Here is a 22,412-nt window from a genome sequence, read left to right as displayed (position 1 = left end):
TGGTTCAGGATAATAAAGTGGTGTGTGCGTGTGCTTTGTGCGCGCGACTTCGTGTCTACCTGTTCATTGCGCTACATACAAGTCACGTGCTCTATATGCCAAGGCTGAATTTAATACAATGGCGGCAGAAGAACTAGAGCAAATCAATGTCATCGCAAAGTTGTCAAACCAAGGTGAGTTCGGTGTGAAACTAGCCTCATATATGTTGTAGCAGCGTACATTAAACATTGTGAATTATTACTACGTCAACGGTGTCTTGGCCAACTTTGATGTTTTTTAAATACTCAATTAATTTCCCCAACCGCCACGGAGATGGATACATTTTCCGTCTAGAATTCTAGATGTAGATTTCTGTCGTAAATATGAACGCACTATGCACTACACACTATTTATTTATTTTTTGCTAGACTTTTCTGCAAGGGCAAAGTCCAAATATCGAGTGTAAATGCAAGGCTCATCTCATATCTTGTCTCTTACCTTACTAAAGTTAGTCCTTAAAGAAGGAATTCGGGCGACCAATAATCAAGACGTGCCCTAGAAAAGGGACTACAGTTATATTATATATAAAACATGGATGGTACCTGAATATATAATTGTATTCGACCATTGGCCTCCCAACCCGCCCTGAGTCAACACAGTCCTCGGTTACTCAAACAACAATGGGTTTTACAAGGATTGACTTAAGATGGAGGTCTTATTTATCGTTAACCACACAAAGTAGAAATAGGTTATCAACTGTAGAAGGATGTGTGTGACATTGATTCCTCTGGCACACTATTAAATTACATGCATAATGCAAATCTTTATCACGTTTGTGTATTGTGATATTAAACATGATTTACATATACATATGGCTACTGCCTTATTTCTACTGGCTCACTATCAACAGTGTCTTTTAATGATGTCCCCCTAATTTCCAGTCTGAATTAATAAAGTAAAGTTAGGTCTACAGCCTCTTGACTTTATGGAAACAGAGACACACACTTCCCTCTAACTGTGGGGCTATCGCTATTTTCCACATTATTGGTCATGACACATGGGATGGGGGAGGGGGGGTGAACCTAGTCAGAGGATGGTGTATCACAAGTTGGCCCATTTTTGCTCTTTATTTAGCAGCAGTGATATTAGTGATGAAGGGAAACTATCAGATATTCCACAACTCCTGTCTTTGTGAAGATGTCTTGTAAGTGGCACCCCTTGTTGCCCACAGTGGTCCAGGAATATGAGGCCCTACAGCGGGAACACGGTCTCACCACCATGGAGGTTAGTTGAGGTTTTATTCCACACATTACTGCTTTTACATGAAACACTGTGAGCATGGCCCACTCACATTCAGGTCATTCATTTTAACTTAAATGTTGTAATGCATTTATCTGCCAAGAGATGAAGCGACTGAATAGCCTTGCTAAACAACCCTTTTGGAGTGTAAATTTAGGCATACAATGTCCATTCAGAACCTGAATGGCTTTCACTGTCAAAAAAATCGTAGTCTCAGATCAAATCTTAATTTTTAACTAAAATAAATAGTTAAAATGTTGGTACTAGGGGGTAACATAAGTATTTGGGAAATGTCCTTTGAGCAAATCAAGTAAAATATATACATTTGAGTGAAATGTTCTTCAGAGTATGTCATTATTCAAATGGTGACAATTCTCCCAGGTAAACCTTTAGCTGGGCTGAGGGTAGCTCTTTCCAATGTTCCTACAGATCACATTTTTTCAGTATATTTTATTTTAAGCAATCCATTTTATTTACCCTGTTATTTATATGCTCCCCAATATCAAAACATCTCAGATGCCAGAATCTCTCTCTCTCTGTCTGTCTGTCTGTCTGTTTGTCTGTCTGTCTGTTTCTGTCTCTTTCCAGTGTCAGCGTATACAGGAGGAGAGGGACCAGGCCATCCAGAAGCTCAATGAGTTCCAGCAAGGTGGGTTCATCTCCAGACCCCCCCTCCACCAGACAGACAGACATACCCAGAAGGAACTGCTAGCCCTGGGTCCAGGTCAGGCTGGCTATCGGCTGCCACTAGACCAGGGTTTCCCTGCCAGCGTCCCTTTTTTTTTTGCTTGATTGAATTTGCGTTCCTTACATAGTTACTTACATAGTTACTTATGACGCCAGTGATCAAGTATACAAATATTAAAAGTCTTCCTTGACCTGCCCCGGGCAACACAACCAATGATCGGAAACGATCAATTAGCTTGCAGAAGTTAATTCACATGCATGTGCATTTGTATTGATTATTTGAGTGGCTTGCCCCACCCCCTTTCAGGAAGCCGGCAGCCCAACCTCTCTGGTGGGGTGGGCCTTCAAAAGGTTATCCACATGTTGCTAGGGTCTCACTTATCCACATGTTCATTTATATTGACTAAATGTTTGGTTGGATATCGACTTGTGATCCCCAATTTTATAGTATAGAACAATGAGGATGACAAGATATACTCTAAATCGTGATATTGATGGATATCTTAATCATGAAGTAAAATGACCCATGAGCTACGTGATAATACATTTTTCCATTTTGCCCAGCCCACATGTAGGTGCAAATGTGTGCTTAACATAGAAGGATCCAAGTTGTATGGTGACACCCTGACTGAAGTAACGTTTGGGTATTGTGACAAGCCTTTATGGATGTATGGATCAGGGTAGAGTGGTAACCCTGACATGCAGTCTTTAAAACACACAGTTTAATAGTTTGATTGTTTAAACACGGTTGAACTAGCCTTTCATATACAGTGTGCTCACAGTCATATTGAAATTCAATAATCAATTTAGGGTAATAACATTGCATTAGTTAACCCAAGCTACATCCAAGCAAAAAAACAAATCCCTTCCTAAATATATCAGTTGATAATTTTCCTTCATAATTAATTTGGACTACAAATTTGCTCATCAACACTGAAACATAAATGCATAATATGCTAGTTAAAATTAACAATCCTATTGAGCCCTATTGAGCCCTTGTTGGTACAACTACAAAAACGTAAACCATCACTGGTAGCAAGCAGAGCCAACACACCTCCTCATGATTGAATCTTTGGTGTGATTTTCCTTCGATTCGACTTTGGATTGAATGTCAGAGGTAGGTACCAAACTAAACTGCTCCTCGAAAACACATTGACACGCCGTAATGTGAGAGTCTCTGTCCCTGGCAACAACACCAGATATGTTAACAATTGCATTATCGACGTGTTTGAATCGGCACCAAAACTCGGCACCAAAATATCCCATGGGTCCGTCCCCCTCCTGGCCTATGGGAGGAGGCCCACCTCCGCCATCTCCAAACCTTCAGATGATGGCATTCACAAGTACCAGGCCTGCCACAGCACTTTCACTCCACACATCCCTCAACAATTTAAATGCTTTTCACATTTCTTCAGCCTGCGCGAAAAATATATTTTCCTTTAAGGTAGAATGGGGCACCATGACCAAATAATTGCAGGCAGGGTTTGATCTGAGGTGCCACATGTCAAAAGAACAAGCAAATAGTTTGCCTTTGTAATCACAGTGCGCGCGCCAGGATTTTCATATGAATAAGCGTGGCGAATATTCAGCGATCCCTCAGCCAAAACACATATTGTGTTTGACTTGCACGCTAAAAGAGGCTGTCGCACACTGCCAAACAGCTGCATATTAGGGCCTATTACGTGATTTCATAGCTCTTAGAAAATTGCTCCTATTCACAACGAAACGACTGGGGGGGGGTGAGGGTGATGTAGTGGAGGGATGAGTCGGAGGTGGGAGGGAGAAAGGGAGAGAACAAGCCCCTCACCATCCCAAACCAGCACCCCCATCACCACCATCACTACTCCCCTCCACACACACACACACACACACACACACACACACACACACACACACACACACACACACACACACACACACACACACACACACACACACACACACCACGATTCACCTCCCCACCCACACATACACACTCAGACACACACACACACACACAATCATTTCTTTTGAATTGGCTGTGGCAAGGTTGGCGACAACATGACCATTGTGTTGTAATGATAACACCACAAAGGCATCTGCCCCCACCTCCCTCATCAAGCCCCCCCCCCCCCACACACACACACCATTTAATTCAGAGATGCACTGGAGCCTCTGATACCATTATGCTGCACGTTGACACGCTGAGGGTAATCACTGTCCACACACACACACACACACACACACACACACACACACACACGAAGACAAGAGGCGGGGGTAGAAAGCAAAGATGGAGTGATGATGATGACGATGATGATGATGGTGGTGGTGGTGTGGGGAGGGGCAAGGGGGAGTGGCTGAAACTTATAATTAACACTAACAATTCTCTGTGTCGTTGGCCCTGCCACACACGCACGCACGCGCGCGCACACACACACACACACACACACACACACACACACACACACACACACACACACACACACATACACCTTCCACATGGAGGTTTGTTTACTCTGGTGACCAGTAATAACAATTTACACAGCATTTAGTTTAGGGCACCCCTTTCTGTTTGTCTGTCTGTATTTCTATGTTTAACTATATTGGCTCGAGGCTAGAGATGGCGTTCATAGTAGGGCTAGTGGATGGGCTAACATTAAGGCTGGTGTTGCATTGGTTAGCGTTGAAGCTGTCATTAAGGCTAGCTTTGCAGCTAGCATTGAGTTTAGTCATTGCTGAGACTAGTTAGTGTTGAGGCACGTGTTGAAGCATCAAGGCAAACATTGAGGCTAGTGTTGAAGCTAAATTTGGAACTAGCGTTGCAGCTACTGTTGACGTGTTGATGGATGAGTGGTACCGTTCAACACTCATCACACAGCTTAATTATGTGTCACCAGGGGTAGGGGAGTCGCCCGCGGCAACGGCACTAATGCCTCATCCCTCCGTCGCCTGCACACACAATCCCACCCCGACACACACACAGACACCCAATGTTTAATTAGTTAAGTGGTGAGGAAGGATCTTTTGTCCTGAGGTGTGATGACGAGAGATACTTGATGATGGCATCAGTCAGGGCCACATGTCAGGCTTAGAAAACCGCAGAGAAATAGAGACAAGAGGGGAGAGATCCAGGAATTACATTCAGATTAGAGCAGTGGTTATAGATCTCCATTCCAAAAGTCAATCTTCCCCCTAGTAAACTAATTGAGGGTGGTTTTTAAATGTTTTATTGTTATTAGTCTTTCTTGGTCATCAAATTGCTTGAGGTCGTCTACCATGTGATTGCTATTACTACTTCTGTTACTTCTATTCCTGATAGCAATCTATCTTAATGACAAGGTTGTTATGGTCAGCATCGTAAAAATCTAAAAAAAATCGTACTGTATGTGTGAACCCTGCTCTAATATAGCAGCCGGAACGACCTTCCTTAGTAAATTTGCATGTTTTTTTCTTCCCTCCTTTTATGATTGAAATCTACACGGTGAGCAAAGGATATGTAAAAAGGAACAAGGGAAACCTAGTAGGCAGACAAAGGAGACGAGCCCTCTGTAATCTGTAGTGTTGAGTTCATGTGCCTGTGAATGAAGACGTGCGTAACCACCACAATGACAGCCGGTCGGTTTAAAGTGTCAAGCATCGCGGTGTTCTCGTGTCAATTAAAAGCTCTGTAAACTGAGGGGGTTACATGCTCCCTCGCACACACACAGACATACACACACCCGCGCAGATCTTTATCCAATTCTTTGTTTTCACAAAGGTGTTTTTATGTAACAGGACTCGTATGGAAACACATGCTGCTGTGCGGTGAATAGCACTGGCTTAACATTGTAGGTGACAGGCTAAGAAAACATGAATACACCCAACGCTCTCTGTATTTTTTTTCTTGATCGATTCTCCATGGTGACATTATCATCATGGACGGTGGGACATGGATGGTGTTGTCTCAGGCATTATGAATAGACGTATTTGAGATATTGTTTCGTGATACAGTAATATTGTATGAGAGTATTGTATGTTATCTTCATATAAACAATGTTTTAAGAAATAATTACTCTTTGAAAGTACATTAACAATGTATTTACAAATGTGATCTATCATGTTTTTATAGTAAAAATGTGATGGTTTGCCTACTGTATTCCTTATCCTTTAAGTTATATAAACCAGCATGTTTTTTAGGGTTATCCTAAGAATAGGATTTTTTTTTCTATCCTATCCTTTCTAACCATTGCTTGTTATCTTACGACCTCTCTCTCTCTCTGTCTCTGTCTCTGTCTCTGTCTCTCTCTCTGTCTCTTTGTATGTCTTTCTGCCAGTGTCCCACATGGTCATTGAAGAGGTGAATGCCATTCAAGAGGATCTGGAGATTGAGAGGACTTGTCGTCAGAGCGTTGAAATCCTGGCCTCAAAGGTACGGCTCATCTCACTGACAAGCGCTGTACAGCTGTGTCTCACCCCCAACACGCCACGACATGCAGAGCTTCCTCACAGACAAAGAACCGGCATTTACATTAATGCTCTTCTCTTATGATGGGAGACCACGCCTTCTGAACTGTATTGCACACACAGCAAAACAAACAGGCAAGCTAAACACAAACATGCACACAAACACGCAAATATGCAAATTAAACGTTGTACATCATCTGTTGATTAGCAACTTGAAGGCCTATCCAAGCCATTGAATTGGCTGCTGAAGGTCACTTTTGTAACGTTTCGACAAGTGAGTACAAAAATGAGCAGATACTGTATATATCAGCTTGTTGTTGATCCTAGTTTCTTAGATTAAGTAGGTCTACTAAGAGTAATCGTAATAATTATGTTATTGTTTAAACAACCAAATAGGGTCCTCCTGTTAGCATCTTCCACACCTCCAATACCATTCAGGCAGCCATATTTAAAGCACAAAAGATTGTGAAATACTGGGACAGAACGTCTGAACTGGAAATGACAAACCAATGAAACAAATGTGATTTGAGATGATACAAGACTTTTCCTAATTTCTAAATGTGTAAATTCTAAAATATCTTTATTTTTATACTAATATGAGGTGTGTTTGAGCACATTGTTTCTAAGACGTCTTCTTCTCCTGGTCGGATTGAGTTTGCTCCTGTTCACAAATCTGAAGACTTTTTATACATTTTTGTACATATTTTAATTTGTAAAATCAAGTCATAACTATTCTCAAAGTTGAGAATAGTAATTTAATCAAAATACAAATATAACGGCTGGTGTCCCCTGGACACCATAGATAGAGTGTAAATTCACATCGTTTTCAGCATGAAAAGCAGCAAGCCAATAACCAATCATTATGTTCCAGGAATAGCAGATTATTCTAATCAGCAGGTCCGTCCAATCAGAGCGCTGGGATTCAGCCAGCATCCTACTCTGAAACTTCATTCATATAAGGAGAATATGTTGACTCCTCTGAGCAGAACTTGCTGATAACTATATGTCTAAGATTTGATTAAAATAGCATCACCCTTTATTTACTTTTATTGATTTATGTTAGGGTTGACCAATCAGGCAAGAGAGAAAGGGAGTTGGTGAAATAGTCCAGCAGTTTGAACTCAATAACATTTTACTAAATAAATTTACAATGCAGAAAAAACAAGGTGGACTTAAAGCTAAAATATTAATTTATTGCTGCTGAAATTGGCCTCTTTAACATTTGCTGATTAATCAGTTAGATCAAGTTTTGTTAATTGTAGGTTTTCTGTTCATACCTCCAGAACTGACCAAAATTGGTAGCTTTTGAATGAATCAGATCGTTATAAAATCAATACTTTAAGACAGAGTTAGAGAGAAAGACCTAAATTTATGTTAAAGATACATACTGGAGGCATGAATAAATGTTGACACACATACTGTAGATATAAATATAAGCCATTTAATTGGAGCAGCAACAGCATCCCTGGACTCTGGATGCTGGCAGCATCACTCTGTAGCTCATTTCCATTTAAATCACACCCAAAATATTTGGGGAGGTTTAACCAAGGGAAGACAGGCAAATTGAGCCCACGTTAATTTCTCCATGTCCAATGACAGTTATTTTGACTGCCAGCTCTTTCCAAAGAGCAGTAACAGAGGCGGTGAAACTTGAATGTGATTTCCCAACACTTTGAATTAAAACCAGACGACAGAGGATGCCAGCAATTTGCGAGCGGGCCAATCAGTGGCAGTGTTGCGATGCTTGACTTTTTTTTTTCTTCAGCGTTGATGTGTGATCAGCGCGGAGGACAGCGGGAGCGACAAATTTGTTGATGGTGACCTCCCCTGGTCTTGCCCTCCGGTGCCATTGATTTATCTGAGTGCATAATTTCATACGCACGCCTTTTATCAATCATAGATTATTATCAAAAGGGCTGTGATTCCATGTTATGTATTGTTGATTGCATCTAACACGCATGCACACATAAAAAGATGCCTTTTGAAGGGCGTTATCAAAAGATTGAATTGCTGCTATTTGCATCCCTGCGGGACGCCATTAATAAATGTGTCATTTGTGACTTGGCTTCTCTCTCTTTCTCTCTTTCTCACTCTCTCACTCTATCCATCCCTCTTGCTTTCTCTTTCTCTTTCCGTCTCTCTCTCCATCTCTCTTGTCTCTTCATCTCTCTCTGTGCACTTTCCCACCTTGAGAACGCATCAAGACATATGCATAATTGCCATCTGTCTCTGTGCCATAGGTTTCATTAGGGTTTTACTTACTGACGCTCGCCCTAATGGACATATATGGCTGTCGGGAAGACAGAAGCACTGGATTCGCTGTTCCCATAGTGGATAGTGGACCCCCCCACAGTATAGCACTGATGAAAACGCTGAATCGCCTTGAATATAGAGAGAGCATTGGATTCAAAATACAGAGGTGCAAATTGCTGCATGGAAATATAGACGCAAATACCGTGTGCTATCAAATGAAAAAAATAAGAAAAGAGAGCAATGATTACGATGGAGAAAGGAGAAATATTTGGGCCACTTTTCCCCCAGTGTTCCTCTAATGAGGTGTCTGGTGTTACACGGCTGTTTGTTCGTCTCATGTGCCACGCCTCTTCTGCTGATTGCAGGGACGAGGGAAACTAAAGAAATCAGAACACAAGCTCAGCGGTGCCTCATCCCTGCTCTTTTCTTCTGACTTTTACATTCACAATGAATTACGTCTGTGTGACGGCTTCACTTAGAAAATAAAAGCCCCCGCGAAATGAGAGCAGGATGAGGTGTTGTTTTGCTGTGTTTATCATGTTTAAATATACCTCCTTGAAATGCGTGCATGCGTGCGTGTGTGACTACATCCCGTAGACCACATTCATAGTTCACTATGAATTCACTTCATCTCTTCATCCCTCCACCTCCATGTGTTCATCGTTCTACCACTTCAACATTCCCTCATCAGCCAAATGCATGTGTACATAGGTCTATCCCCTCATCCCTCGCTTTTCTCCATAGGTTTATCACCTCATCCTTGCTCCACCTGCATGTGTGAATAGTTATATCACCTCGTCCCCTCATCCCTCCAACTGCATGTGTTCATCTCCATGTGTTCCCAGCTGAAGCGTCAGAACCGCTCCCTGAAGAGGAAGAGCATGCTGTTGATGGCTCATCTGGGCCCCGACACCATCACTGAGATCCACCTGGAGGAGGAGAAGGAGCAGAAGGAGGAGGAGGATTTGCAAGGAGCCAACCAGGAGTGTCTCCTTACCAAGTGCCAGACCACCATCACAGGTACCTGGGGGGCCTGCAGTGCTCCTCCTCTCAGACCACAATGCTCCCAGATCAAGTTATTTTCTATGGACAGGAGAGTGAAGAGAGGCAGGACAGCGTTTAGGGAGAGAAGGAAGGACCTTCAGCATAGCATCCTAGTTTGGCATCAAATTCTAGTACTAGTGCACTACTTGATCAGGATCTGTTTGTGTGTAAAGGTTATCACTGGTGGTGCAATGGATGTTGTGTTTGTGTCAGAGCTGCGTGAGAAACTTTCTCAGGTGGTGCAGGAGAAGACGCAAGCCGTGGTCGATGTAGAGGCCCTTCGTGACCATCTCTGTGACACCAGGGACGAAGTGAGTAGGAGTAGAGTGTGCCACCCGCATAGGTTAATCCTCTGGTAGCTCAATGGAAAACTGACCTGTGGCACATGTTTCGCCCTCTCTTCTTCAAATTACTTTCTCTCTTCACTCTCCTGTCCATGAAGGTACTAATCCCATAGAAATGTGTGTGTATATATATATATATATATATATATATATATATATATAAAATAAGTAGTATAAACATGGATAATGTGTGTGTTATCTTTTCACCTCACGTTATGTTTACCTTTTGGTTAAATCCAACAACCGCTAATTTTCCTAGTTCCTTAATAAGTAACTGAAGAATCAAATCAAATGGAATGAGAAAAAAAACAGATGCCAAACTGTTTATTATTTACTTGCTACTGATAGTACTACTCTGTTGTGCAACTGGGCGAGTTTAAAGTTTTGGTTATTCTTTTACACATAAAAAGTAATTTTTACTGGCTTTACTTTAATGCAGTTGCTGAAAGAGAAACACGATAACAGTGTTTTGATCGCAGAGACAGTGCGGCAGAGAGCCCTCCTGCAGAAATACAACCGAGGTGAGTGTGTGTGTGTGTGTGTGTGTTTGTCTATCTGTATTGTTGCTGTAAGTTAACCTTGAGAAGAAATACATCTTGCAGAATAAATTATACCTTCAATGTCAATCTCTTTCTCTCTCTCATTCTCTGTCTTTCGTCGTTTTTTTGTTGCCAAAGCATTTAACAATATGATATGATAATATAATCGTCTTACTACTATAATAGCAGGCCTGTCGGGACAAGTTGCTCTGACAAGTTGATCAGTGCGCATGTGCCAAGCAGCTTGCAGCTCACACACAAACACACAGCACGCGCGAATGCAGGCACGCACATACACACACACACGCACACACACACACACACATATACACACACACACACGCACGCACGCATGCAGACGTTCAAAGACAACGGCAAGATCGATCCCGCATCCCGCAATGTCTTGCGATATTGATCCCCCCCTCCCCCCTTCCGTCTGTTTTAACGGACCCGCCGTCGTCAAACTCTCCCAGGTAAGACGTTCTGCTATAGACTGTAGAAATTGCGCTAAAAGAAGTGAAGAGACAATTACTCACGTCGACAACGCAACGGCAGGTCGTTCATCTTATCATATAAAAACCGCTAGATTCAAACATCGCGCCGACCGGCATACCAACACACGTGTCACGTGATCTTAAAGAGACAGCATCCCTATAACACGGAACGAAAACATCAATCGTCAACGTCAATAACACAGTATGGTGAATTATGTCTATAGAGACTACACTTTGTTGCTAAAATGTAATATTACTCTCCTCCTTGAGCCTCCCTAAATGTCTTTTGTGGATGCAACGGAATATATGATGCATCATTTTAGCAACATCTAAGATGATCGCGATGAGTTCTGCCCGTTCTGCCTCCATTTTGTCTATGGTCAAATCAAAACAAACTACAGTGACAGAGGCCACACTTTTCCCGCCTCTTGGGAACTTAGACCCTACGTCATATCCCGCCCCTTGCAAGCCTAATCCCCCTGAACCCCCTGTTGATTCTACTGATGTCTAAACGACATCGATGTCCGCATATAAAGCATCGAGTGTGAATCACCCTCAGGGTCGAATCTCCTGATATACAAATGCGGCAACAATGTGTGAAAACGGCTTATAAGTATAAAATGAATATGCTTGCTTCATAACGTAAGGAGAAAATTATTACGCTTGCTTCATTATGTAATAGGTGAACCAAAATGTTATATGTTGTAACATTATAGGCAAAATGTTATTATATTATGTGCTCAGAAATTTCTTACATTATCGACTGGGGTTTCCACATTATAGCTATGGGTTTAATTACAACTAGTCATAATAATAATCACATAATCAAACAACTAACGACTAAACAACTATGACTAAAAATAAAATGATCTCTCGTTCTCCATGTCTCTCTCTCCAGTGTCAGTGTTTGCAGCGGAGGAGTTTGAGGTGTTGCAGGATGACCTGAGCTTGGAGAGAGACTTGCGGACAGAGGCGGAGAAGTTTGCCAGGGAGGTAAATCAACTCTGTCCTGTACCGTAGTTATGCATAAAACCTAGTCCGGCTCACATCATCGTGACTAGGGTGTTTAACTCCCAACCGAAAGGTTCTAGGTTCAAACCCCAATGTCTCTCTTTAGGTATCCTTGCAGGATGCAAGGCATACCATGCATAATAGAATATGCAAGCATTGTACATGACCTCACCATGTCCTACTCCTCCGGTCCAGATGCTGGTGGAGCAGAAGAAGCTGAGGAGACAGAGCCAGCTGCTGGTCCAGAGCGCCGCCCCTGGCCATGCCCTACAGGAAGCACTACGAGAGGTCGCCAAGCTCACCCAGGAAGGGGAAACCCAGAGGTTGGAGCACCTGCAGCAGGTCTGACCAAACCACTTCCTGCAACGCTAGATTGACTACCCACTAGCCCTTATCCTCCAGGGCTAGTTTTATGAACCCTCTAAACCTAGCCCCCAAACACTAACCTCTTCACCCTAACACCCTTATCCCCTACCCCTTACCCTGGACGGGGTCTAGATTAGCACCTTGGGGTTGGGAGGAAGATCCCAGCGTCTGACCTGCCAGATTCCTGCCTACAGCAAACACAGCTTGGCTGGCTAATTCCACTGCTTGGCACAGACGGCAGGAACAATTAGGGCTAAGTGGGATCGCTGAACTCCCCCTGCGCTGGGGTGAGAGGGGAGATGTCCTCTTCATTTGGGGAACAATGGACACATTGTTGGGGAAAGCCGAGGTGGCAGGCAGACGAGGGGGCCGGTGAACACGCAACACTGGCAAACGCATGTTTACACTCCTCCACAGGAACCACTGCTCATCCAGTCTGACATTAAATAGTTATTTTCTGAACCTTATTTTTTATTTCATTAATACACAGGATCAGATGTTATAATCCCTTGTGCCAAAATCCAAGGAACACACATATTCAGAAGCCCCACTGGCGCTACTAAGCTACCAACCAAAGGTGAAAAACACGAGACAACTAGCCCAACTAACAGCAGTAAATACAGCAGTATGCAGTGAGCAGAATATCATTGGGGTTATCAAGTGGGCACCCTCTTTCACAGATGTTTCGTTAAGTTAGGCCCACGACACCTCCTGAAGGCTTAACAATGAAACCAGCGTCCTGGATTCACCCCCCTCAATGCTGCCACCACATTGCCACATTTAATGCATCTAAACACTCTTTCCTGCATCGTACCCCTAGCCCTACCCCTAACCCTGACCAAACAAACACGTTAATACATTAGCACACGTTAGCACAGCTGGCTTACCTTAGCTTGCACCCCAGGAAGTATGTTTTCTCCTTACCCACAGCCATTCACTTGCTTGTTCTGCTGCCACGGACATGTTACTAACCACCTGCCTCAGACTTCGTCCACAAATACCCAGTTCAGTCAGCAAGCTAATAGCAGATCTAGCCACGAACCTTAGATTATAAGATGATAAGAAAGCCTGTATAAAAAAAAGTATAATAATATATATATGTTTATATGTTATATATGGTGAGGTTATATGTTATATGTTTTAAGAACTATGGACAGGGTTAGGACATCAATATTTGATCTTCTTTCAAACAACATATACAGATAAAGGTGATGTAATGGAACAAAAAACAATGGTAATAACTATGGACATCAATATTTGATCTTCTTTCAAACAATATATACAGATAAAGGTGATGTAATAGAACAGAAAACAATGCTAATTCTTGATTTAATTTACTTTACAAAAAAAGCTAACATTTCTGTTGAGGAGAAAGCTAGGACCATATTCCCTAATAGCTGGTATTGCCCCCTTTGGCTGAAATGACCTCAATTTGACGTTTCCTTTAACTGTGTACCAGTCTCTGACATCGGTTTGGAGAAAGTTTATCCCACTTCTCCATGCAGAATTCTTTCAGTAGTTTGATGTTTGAGGGGTGTCTTGCCTGCACAGCCCGTTTCAAATCACCCCACAGCATCTCCGTAGGATTAAGATCCTAGCTTTTACTTGGCTATTCCATAACTATCCACTTCTTTCTTTTGAGCCATTCCTTGGTGGATTTGCTGGAATGTTTTGGGTCATTGTCATGTTGCATGGTCCACATACGCTTCAGCTTCAATTTTCTGACGGACGATCCCACATTTTTCTCAAGCACTCTCTGGTACAATAAAAAATTAATGGAGGATTCTATGATGGGGAGCTGGCCAGGCCCAGCTGCCTCAAAACAGCCCCAAACCATGACATTAACTTCAACAATGAGAGCAAGCCTGACCAAATGTCAACGGTTTAAATAAGGCAGGCTCCTCTAAAATCCTCTCTAAGGATGTTTTAATAATTTGCACCTAATGTAGTGCACTTGATTCTAATGTAAGGCATTTTAAGTTGCAAAACGTGTGGGTGGGTCCTAACTTCTTCCTCACAATAAATTGCAGTTCTTAATTACATCTTCCAAATAATTACAAAACATATTGTTTTCAGTTTTATTTATTTAGTTATATTACAGCCATCTCTAAATAATGTTATAATGTCCATGTTCAAATATGTTGAAAAAGAAAAAAGTTTTCATTGGGTGTCCTACCTTTTTCACACACACACATATATATATATATATATATATATATATATATATTCTATAATGTATATTTTCTGGTCTAAGATTCCATTATCTCATAGATAATTTATCATCCTTATGGAAAGCAGGTTAAGATTTTTTGTCAACATAGAACACAGGATCATTTCTGACATCACAAATACTGTATATCAGACCTGGGCGTGGACTGAGGGTGGATGTGTGTGGCGACACTGAGCCACACTGACACTGTGCCGCTTAATGTGTGTGTGTGTGTGTGTGTGTGTGTGTGTGTGTGTGTGTGTGTTTGTGTTTGTGTCGCCAGATGAAAGAGGCAGAGGAGCGAGTGCGGAGCGGCCAGGCTGAGAAGGAGCTGACGGCTCTGCGACTCAAACTTGACCTCCTGGAGGAGGAGAAGGAGGAGCAGGGGGGGAGGTGCACCCGGGCCGAGAGGGAGGTCAAGGACCTGCGCTCCACCGGTGAGAGAGAAAGAAAGAGGGAGAGAGAGAGATAGCAGAGGGTGGAGAGAGAGAGCGAAAGAGAGAGGGGGGGGATAGAGAGATATGAGAGGGGGGAGAGAGAGAGCCGGGAAGATAATAGAACGGGGAGAGGGGGAGAAAGAGGGAGGGGAGAGAAAGAGAAGGGTGGATGGAGGGACGGGAGAGAGGACCGGGTTTGGAGAGGGGGAGGGAGGCGGAGTGAGGGACGTGGAGAGGGAGGGAGAATGTGGGAGCTGAGAGGTGATGGGAGCCCAGGGACGTTGCGCCGTAAACACTCAGGGCTGAATTCCAGCGGGCGACAAAGCACTGAGCGTAACCCCCATCCCCTCTCTCCTCTTGCCATCGTTTCCCCTTGAGAATATTCACAACTACAGTTTGTGTTGTCGTTGCTCAGACCATCCCAACAGCCGCATTCTGCACCGCTGAGTGGCCTCTTGTCTTCTTGGTAAATTAAATTACCGGGCCAGCACAACCAGCCTTATGGTTGTTAAATGCCCCATTAATATTTCCTAATCCAGGGTCATATTTATGTGCACCTATTGCACTCCTTACTGTTCCTGGAAGGAGGGGTCCTTCTTCTGTGTTTCTTCTCAATGTTTCTCACCTCTGGCTTTGTGTTTGACTCCTTCCTCATCCTTCACATGGCTAAATGTTAGAGGGTGTATAATATGGTGTAGCCCTTTGAGGCTGTGACTGTGATTAAGGGCTCTACATATATATACATATAGAGTTGACTTGAATTGAGTCGGCTTGTGTGTTGTTGTTGAAGTCGAGGAACTCCAGCAGAGGCTCCAGACGGCTACCAATCCCCCTTCATGCCACGCACCTCCTCCTCCACCTCCTCCCCCGCCTCCTCCACCACCACCACCACCACCACAGCCCTCCAACCCTCTCAGGTAAGGTTAGCCACAGGTGTGATAGAATCCGTTCCCTCTTAAAATGTCCTTACTAAAAGGTCTGTGCCGACTCACCTGGCGACCTCGTCTTGATAGGCTTTGACACACAACAATCCTTCTCTCAGCTCCCTGCTGTCTCTGATCCGCAAGAAGAAGGGCGTCGCAATGGACATCCCGCTGGTCGTTCAGGACTCCGCCGGGGAACCAGGTAGAAACAAGCTGATTGAATAAACATGCATGAATCATAATGCTTGTATTGATTTAGCAAGTTCATTGATTAATATACTTGCTAAATCAATACAATTGCTAAAACAATACAGATGTGTTATCAATAATCATGCTCAATAAATAATTATGCTAAATCAATACAGTTGCTACATCAGTAAAGATGCTCAATCATTAAACATTCTGAATAATAAACATGCTATATCCATACAGATGCTGAATCAGTACAGATGCTTAATCAATGAAGATGTTAAATCAATGAAGATTATAAATCAATGAAAATTATTCATCAGTATAGATGATTCATCATGAAACATGATAGATCAATACAAATGCTAATTCAATAACAATGCTGAATCAAAGTTGCTTCATTTCTGCAATCAATAAAGATGATAAACCAATGAACGGGTGAAGATGTGTAGTACTGCATGTTTGCAGAGGAAAAGAGAACCCATGATGAAATTATCTACACTTGTGTCGTAGAGGCCACAGTGTACCACGCTGGTGACGTAGAGGCCACAGTGTACCACGCTGGTGACGTAGAGGCCACAGTGTACCACGCTGGTGACGTAGAGGCCACAGTGTACCACGCTGGTGACGTAGAGGCCACAGTGTACCACGCTGGTGACGTAGAGGCCACAGTGTACCACGCTGGTGACGTAGAGGCCACAGTGTACCACGCTGGTGACGTAGAGGCCACAGTGTACCACGCTGGTGACGTAGAGGCCACAGTGTACCACGCTGGTGACGTAGAGGCCACAGTGTACCACGCTGGTGACGTAGAGGCCACAGTGTACCACGCTGGTGACGTAGAGGCCACAGTGTACCACGCTGGTGACGTAGAGGCCACAGTGTACCACGCTGGTGACGTAGAGGCCACAGTGTACCACGCTGGTGACGTAGAGGCCACAGTGTACCACGCTGGTGACGTAGAGGCCACAGTGTACCACGCTGGTGACGTAGAGGCCACAGTGTACCACGCTGGTGACGTAGAGGCCACAGTGTACCACGCTGGTGACGTAGAGGCCACAGTGTACCACGCTGGTGACGTAGAGGCCAGTGTACCACGCTGGTGACGTAGAGGCCACAGTGTACCACGCTGGTGACGTAGAGGCCACAGTGTACCACGCTGGTGACGTAGAGGCCACAGTGTACCACGCTGGTGACGTAGAGGCCAGTGTACCACGCTGGTGACGTAGAGGCCACAGTGTACCTGCGCAGTGGGATTCATTCACCCGTATTCTCAGCCTCCCGCGAGCACACGATTCAGGACAAAATAAATTGGACGGCCACCGTCTGGGCATTACAACAGCCCCCAACAATGAATTCAAAACGTCCAGCATGCCGCGGTTTCCCTCTGCTGCCGAACTCTGCTTATTTGAACCAGGTGTTGAATATTCTGTCAGAATATCCCCCCCCCCCCAACACTGCCACAGAAACTCTTCCCTCACAGGAGAAACTATTATTCACCTGCTTTATCGCCTTGTGCGAGTCACTCTGGAGTGGCGAGATAAACATCGTGGCTTGTGGCATATGAGAACTTATTAACTTCTGCCTCTCCCATTGGCCGATTAGGTCACAGGTAAATTCTTCAATCTACCCAAACAAAAGGGAAGCCTTGACTTGGGAGAGCTGGTTGACTGAATAGACCGCTTGTCTTCGCTCGGGTCTAAGATGTTTGGCGGGCGTCAATTGGCAACTGTGCCCGGGGGTGATTATGGGGAATTTGACGCCGGGTTGAAAGGACCCAAGGATACTTTATTGACATTGGAATAATACGAAAAATATTTGAATATGACTTTTAATATGAAATAGCTTTTCCACAATGTTAGGAAATTTAAATCTCAATGGAGCCATTGTGTGTATCATTGAATGCAAGCTGTTAGAAATGTTATATTACCCAAAAGACTGCGTTAGTCAGCGGATTATTCTTGTATTATTCTTTTCTTTTTAATGATTTTTTCTTTTCACCTGAACTTGGGGAACTTTCCCTTGCATAACATTTGGATGAAAGTGTGGAATTCATCGAATTCCACACAACACAAAATACATGGGCTTTAATATGACGATTGCAGAGACATAAAACCCACACAACTCCTACTTAATACAATTTTGTTTCACATTCCTTTTTTAATTTATCAATAGTTCACAAGAATATCTCTCATGGTGTCAGCAACCAAATTAACCTTTTACTTCAAATCAATACTAGAGCCAGGGACAGATAAGGAATTTTGAGGCACCTTTATGTTTGTTGGTCATTGGACCGGTCATTGGACCAGTTCAGCCGAGACGGTAGTTAGATGTAGTTAGTAAGCATCTCTGCATCAGCATTTGTCAGGCCTGTCTCCTAACTAACTTTCATTTTATCTGGTGCTGGTACTGTACTGACCTGTGAGACTATAAATGTTATAATGTTGTAGAAAAACATTTCAAATAACTAGTATTGTATTGTACCGACCTGTCTCTCTCTCTCTCTCTCTCTCTCTCTCTCGCTCTCGCTCTCTCTCTCTCCCCCCCCCCCCCTCCTCTCTCCTCTCTCTCTCTCATAGTGGTGGATGTAAGGAAGCAGGCGGTGGATGAGATGATGGACAGGATCAAGAGAGGTGTCCTCCTGCGACCCGTAGCCCGGAGCCCCAGCACCAGGACCAAACCAAGGGTACTCCTAACCCTGGAAACGCCAATGCCATAGAAAACCTCCCATAGTGTACTATAGCAGTATGTTAGCATTCACCCTCCGTGCAGTCTGTACTATCTTCCACCACAGCTCTGTTTGTTAAATCATATCACACCGTCTTGCCAACAACAACATCTCCTAGTCTTTAACACAGCATTAGAGCTTGTTCTGTGTGGATCAGGACACCGCTCTGATTAAATAACAACACAGGGCCTTCTTAAGACCATTCCCCGCTACTGCGCTCTCTGAAATTAGCTGGTATTATGGGAGTCGTCCTGTTCAAGTCATTATCAAGAACGGTGGAAAGTCTGAAAATTGACTTGTGACTGAAATGGATTCTGTGAAAAAACAGCACTGTCTGTCTGTAGTTAAGACTCTAAGTGCTGAACGAGGAAAGTAAATATAATTTTTCAAACTTTATTTATTTACCAAGCCCATCTCTTCTTCTCGCCCCTCTCCTTCTCCTTCTCCCTCCTCTTCTCTCCCCTCTTTTCCCCATTACTTCCTCTCCACTCTCCCCCCTTCTTCTTTCCATCACTTTCTCTCCTCTCCATCTCTCCACCTTCTTTCTCTCTCCTCTCTTCCTATCCCCTGTCCCCTGTTTCCCCCTCTCATCACCCCCTCTCAGGTGGAGAGACTGCCGTCTAACTCTGCCATTCAGGAACTGAAAGGAATCATGGTAATGGAAGTTTGAAAGCTTCAAATTTCCCTGTTGTAATGGGTTGGAAAATAAGAAGGGTTGAAAATGCACCAGAGGAATATCTTTTGTGCTTTGAAAGGTTGTAGAGCAACATAATATTTATAATATCATAACAAACTAGGAATATTACGCAGTTGTCTTTTCCATTTGGGTTCTCATACTATGATAGTAAGAGTTGGATGAGTTACAGAAGGTATCTACAAGGTATCTGGTATCTGACTTCTGCGGGTACAGAAGTCAGATACCAGATAATTAAACCAAAGGAAATAAGATGAACCTGTAGAAATGGCACTTGACTCTTGGTCTGGTGTGGTCTGTCTTCCTCCTCAGGAGAAGGTCCAACGGACGGCTCCACCACGGGCCCAGCCGCAGGCGACAGCAGTCGACGGGACCGGGGAGCTGGAGAAGATTTTACTGAGAAGGCGGGGTGCTCTGGAAGCCACGGCCCTCGCTGGTGAGTGACTTAAGGGGATTAACTGTGTGACAGCTATGGGAAGGGGTGGGTGTCATTTAAATTTTGATTCTGACTCTGCTTATCGAATCTGGATCTGACAGATCATGGGATCTGATGGCATACTTTTTTCAGTAAATTGTCCACTGCGCAAATGCGGAAATTACGTACAAATAAGTATGCTCTTTGTTAAATGAAAATTATAAATGTTTTAACGTTTTAAACGTTAAAACAATTCCTTGTTGCCGCAAGGAATTGGGGGACGACATCATCTTCTTTCCTTTTGTAAAAGATGATCCAGTGAAGCCTATGTTAAAGGAGATATGAATAGAAGCATCGTAATACATTTTCTTAGCATTAAGCTTTATGAGTCTGTATAGCTGCCAATATAAGTTGTGTTTTTTCGTCCACAAATACAGTAAAAGAATAATTGACCTCACAATTTTTTAAACCCTGGCTACAGACCTGACTATGTCGCTTAAGATAAAAGCATCTGCTAAATTACTAAATAGTGAAGTTGGATTTTAATGTGGAACATTAGGTAGGGCAGGATTATTTGCTCTGAATGAAGCGAAAATGTCCATTTAAAATACGTACTTCACCCTTTATATTTATCATCACCACAAAGTAAGTAGATGACCCTCACCTTGTCATAAGAAATTGAGTGTTGTAAATGCATCTACCTCCCGTCTGAAAATAAAAGCCTTCAACATAGGTCTTGGTGAAGTGTGAATGGAACATGAAAAGAAGGTGGATTTTGGTTTTCAAAACACGCTGATTTAAAGTTTACTCTGCAAGGTTCGATAAGTTGTGACATTGTGTTCCGTACTTGTGACTGTGCGGACACCTGTGTTAATCAATAGAAGATGGTATCGTCAATGATCCTTTTAAACTGGATGGCATGCATCTCCCAATAATTGCTGGGTAGCTTCTTTTATGTATTATGATTATGTTTTGTTTCACCTTTATTTAACCAGGTTTGTCCCATTGAACCCATCAACCATCTGTTTTACAAAGGAGATCTGGCCATGACAGCATACAATACAATACAACCTACAGTAAACAACATGAAATACCACTGAAAAAAACATTCTTGTACACATTCAATTGGGCAGAGAAAGACTTTCGAGGTTATGTTGTCACATGGATTTCTCTGAGCTTTGTATATTGAAAAATGTGTGTGTGTGTGTGTGTGTGTGTGTGTGTGTGTGTGTGTGTGTGTGTGTGTGTGTGTGTGTGTGTGTGTGTGTGTGTGTGTGTGTGTGTGTGTGTGTGTGTGTGTGTGTGTGTTTCTCCACAGACACGCCTCCTCCCAGCAGGGGGCTGGATGCTAGGAAGCCGTCGTCTTCGTCAAGGTCTAAGAAGACCAGACAGAGGCCCTGCTAGGGACAGTGGGTTTCTTCTGGTAAACTGCAGTTTCTCGACATCCTCCATTTTGTTATTTTTCAATCACCTTACCATATACAAACCTCTGTTCAGCTTCTCTGCTGAAATTCTATCCCATTACAAACTCTAAATATTCCATTTTGTTGGTCTGGACTGACCATGAGATGAAGACGTAAGACTTCAAAATGAATAATGTGTACAAATCTGTTGTTGATGAAACAGTAAGAAAGAATAGGCACTATTGTTAGGCACACTATAAACAAAGATTTAGTTGAAACGAAACTATATAGCATATTCACAAATGCCGCTTTTCCACCGACAGTACCAGCTCAACTCGCCACGACTTAGCGCAGCACGACTCGGTTTGGTTCCAGGCACATCGCGTTTCCATCTAAAAAAGTACCTTTTCAATGTGGGCAGGTCGTAGAAAACAACCTCTCCAACATGGGCGGGTCGTCATTAGGTTTTAATCCCGGGAGACGGGATTCCCGGGAAATCAGAATCTGATCAAAACTATTTCCTGATTCCTGGGAAAGGTTATGATGGGAAATAAAATAAAATAAAAAGCGCAATGACTGGGCGTCTATTGTTGTCATACAGTAACGTTGATCGAGGCGAAACTTGAGCCCTGGGAAAGGAACGACACAAAAACGAGACAGCGAACCGCTGATCCGTGTCCCCCTCGGGAGCGGGTCTGTGGACTCCAGCCACGCCGGACACACACAACCACGCCGGACACACACAACCACGCCGGACACACACAACCACGTGCAGCCTAACTCTAGCCCCGGGAAAGGAGCGACACACACAGCGAAACGCAGATCCGTGTCCCCCTCGGCAGCGGTTCCGTGGACTCCAGCCACACTGGACACAACTTAACTTTGAGTGATTATTCCTGTTTGCAGCCGCTGGCCAATCAGTGGCCAGCAGCCTGTTTACGCCACACAAAAGTACCTACTCCGCTCACTTGTG

General features: G+C 43.5%; 1 protein-coding gene across 1 annotated transcript; it reads left to right on the top strand.

Annotated features, from left to right (window-relative positions):
- Positions 1-118: 118 nt before the first annotated feature.
- Positions 119-21,440, top strand: shtn1 (shootin 1; the record flags this gene model as incomplete). Its single annotated transcript, XM_084470274.1, has 16 exons — positions 119-173; positions 1,211-1,263; positions 1,867-1,927; positions 6,261-6,355; positions 9,489-9,663; positions 9,901-9,998; positions 10,471-10,552; positions 11,963-12,057; positions 12,271-12,417; positions 14,934-15,087; positions 15,878-16,004; positions 16,130-16,212; positions 18,779-18,885; positions 19,532-19,582; positions 19,934-20,057; positions 21,355-21,440. 16 exons carry the CDS (start codon positions 119-121, stop codon positions 21,438-21,440), a joined length of 1,593 nt encoding a protein of 530 aa, XP_084326400.1.
- Between the last annotated feature and the right edge of the window lie 972 nt (positions 21,441-22,412).

Source organism: Micromesistius poutassou, assembly GCF_964030765.1.
Source record: "Micromesistius poutassou genome assembly, chromosome: 7".
NCBI classification, from domain to species: domain Eukaryota; kingdom Metazoa; phylum Chordata; class Actinopteri; order Gadiformes; family Gadidae; genus Micromesistius; species Micromesistius poutassou.
Note: the sequence above shows the minus strand (reverse complement) of the source record. Positions and strands in the feature narration are given on the sequence as shown.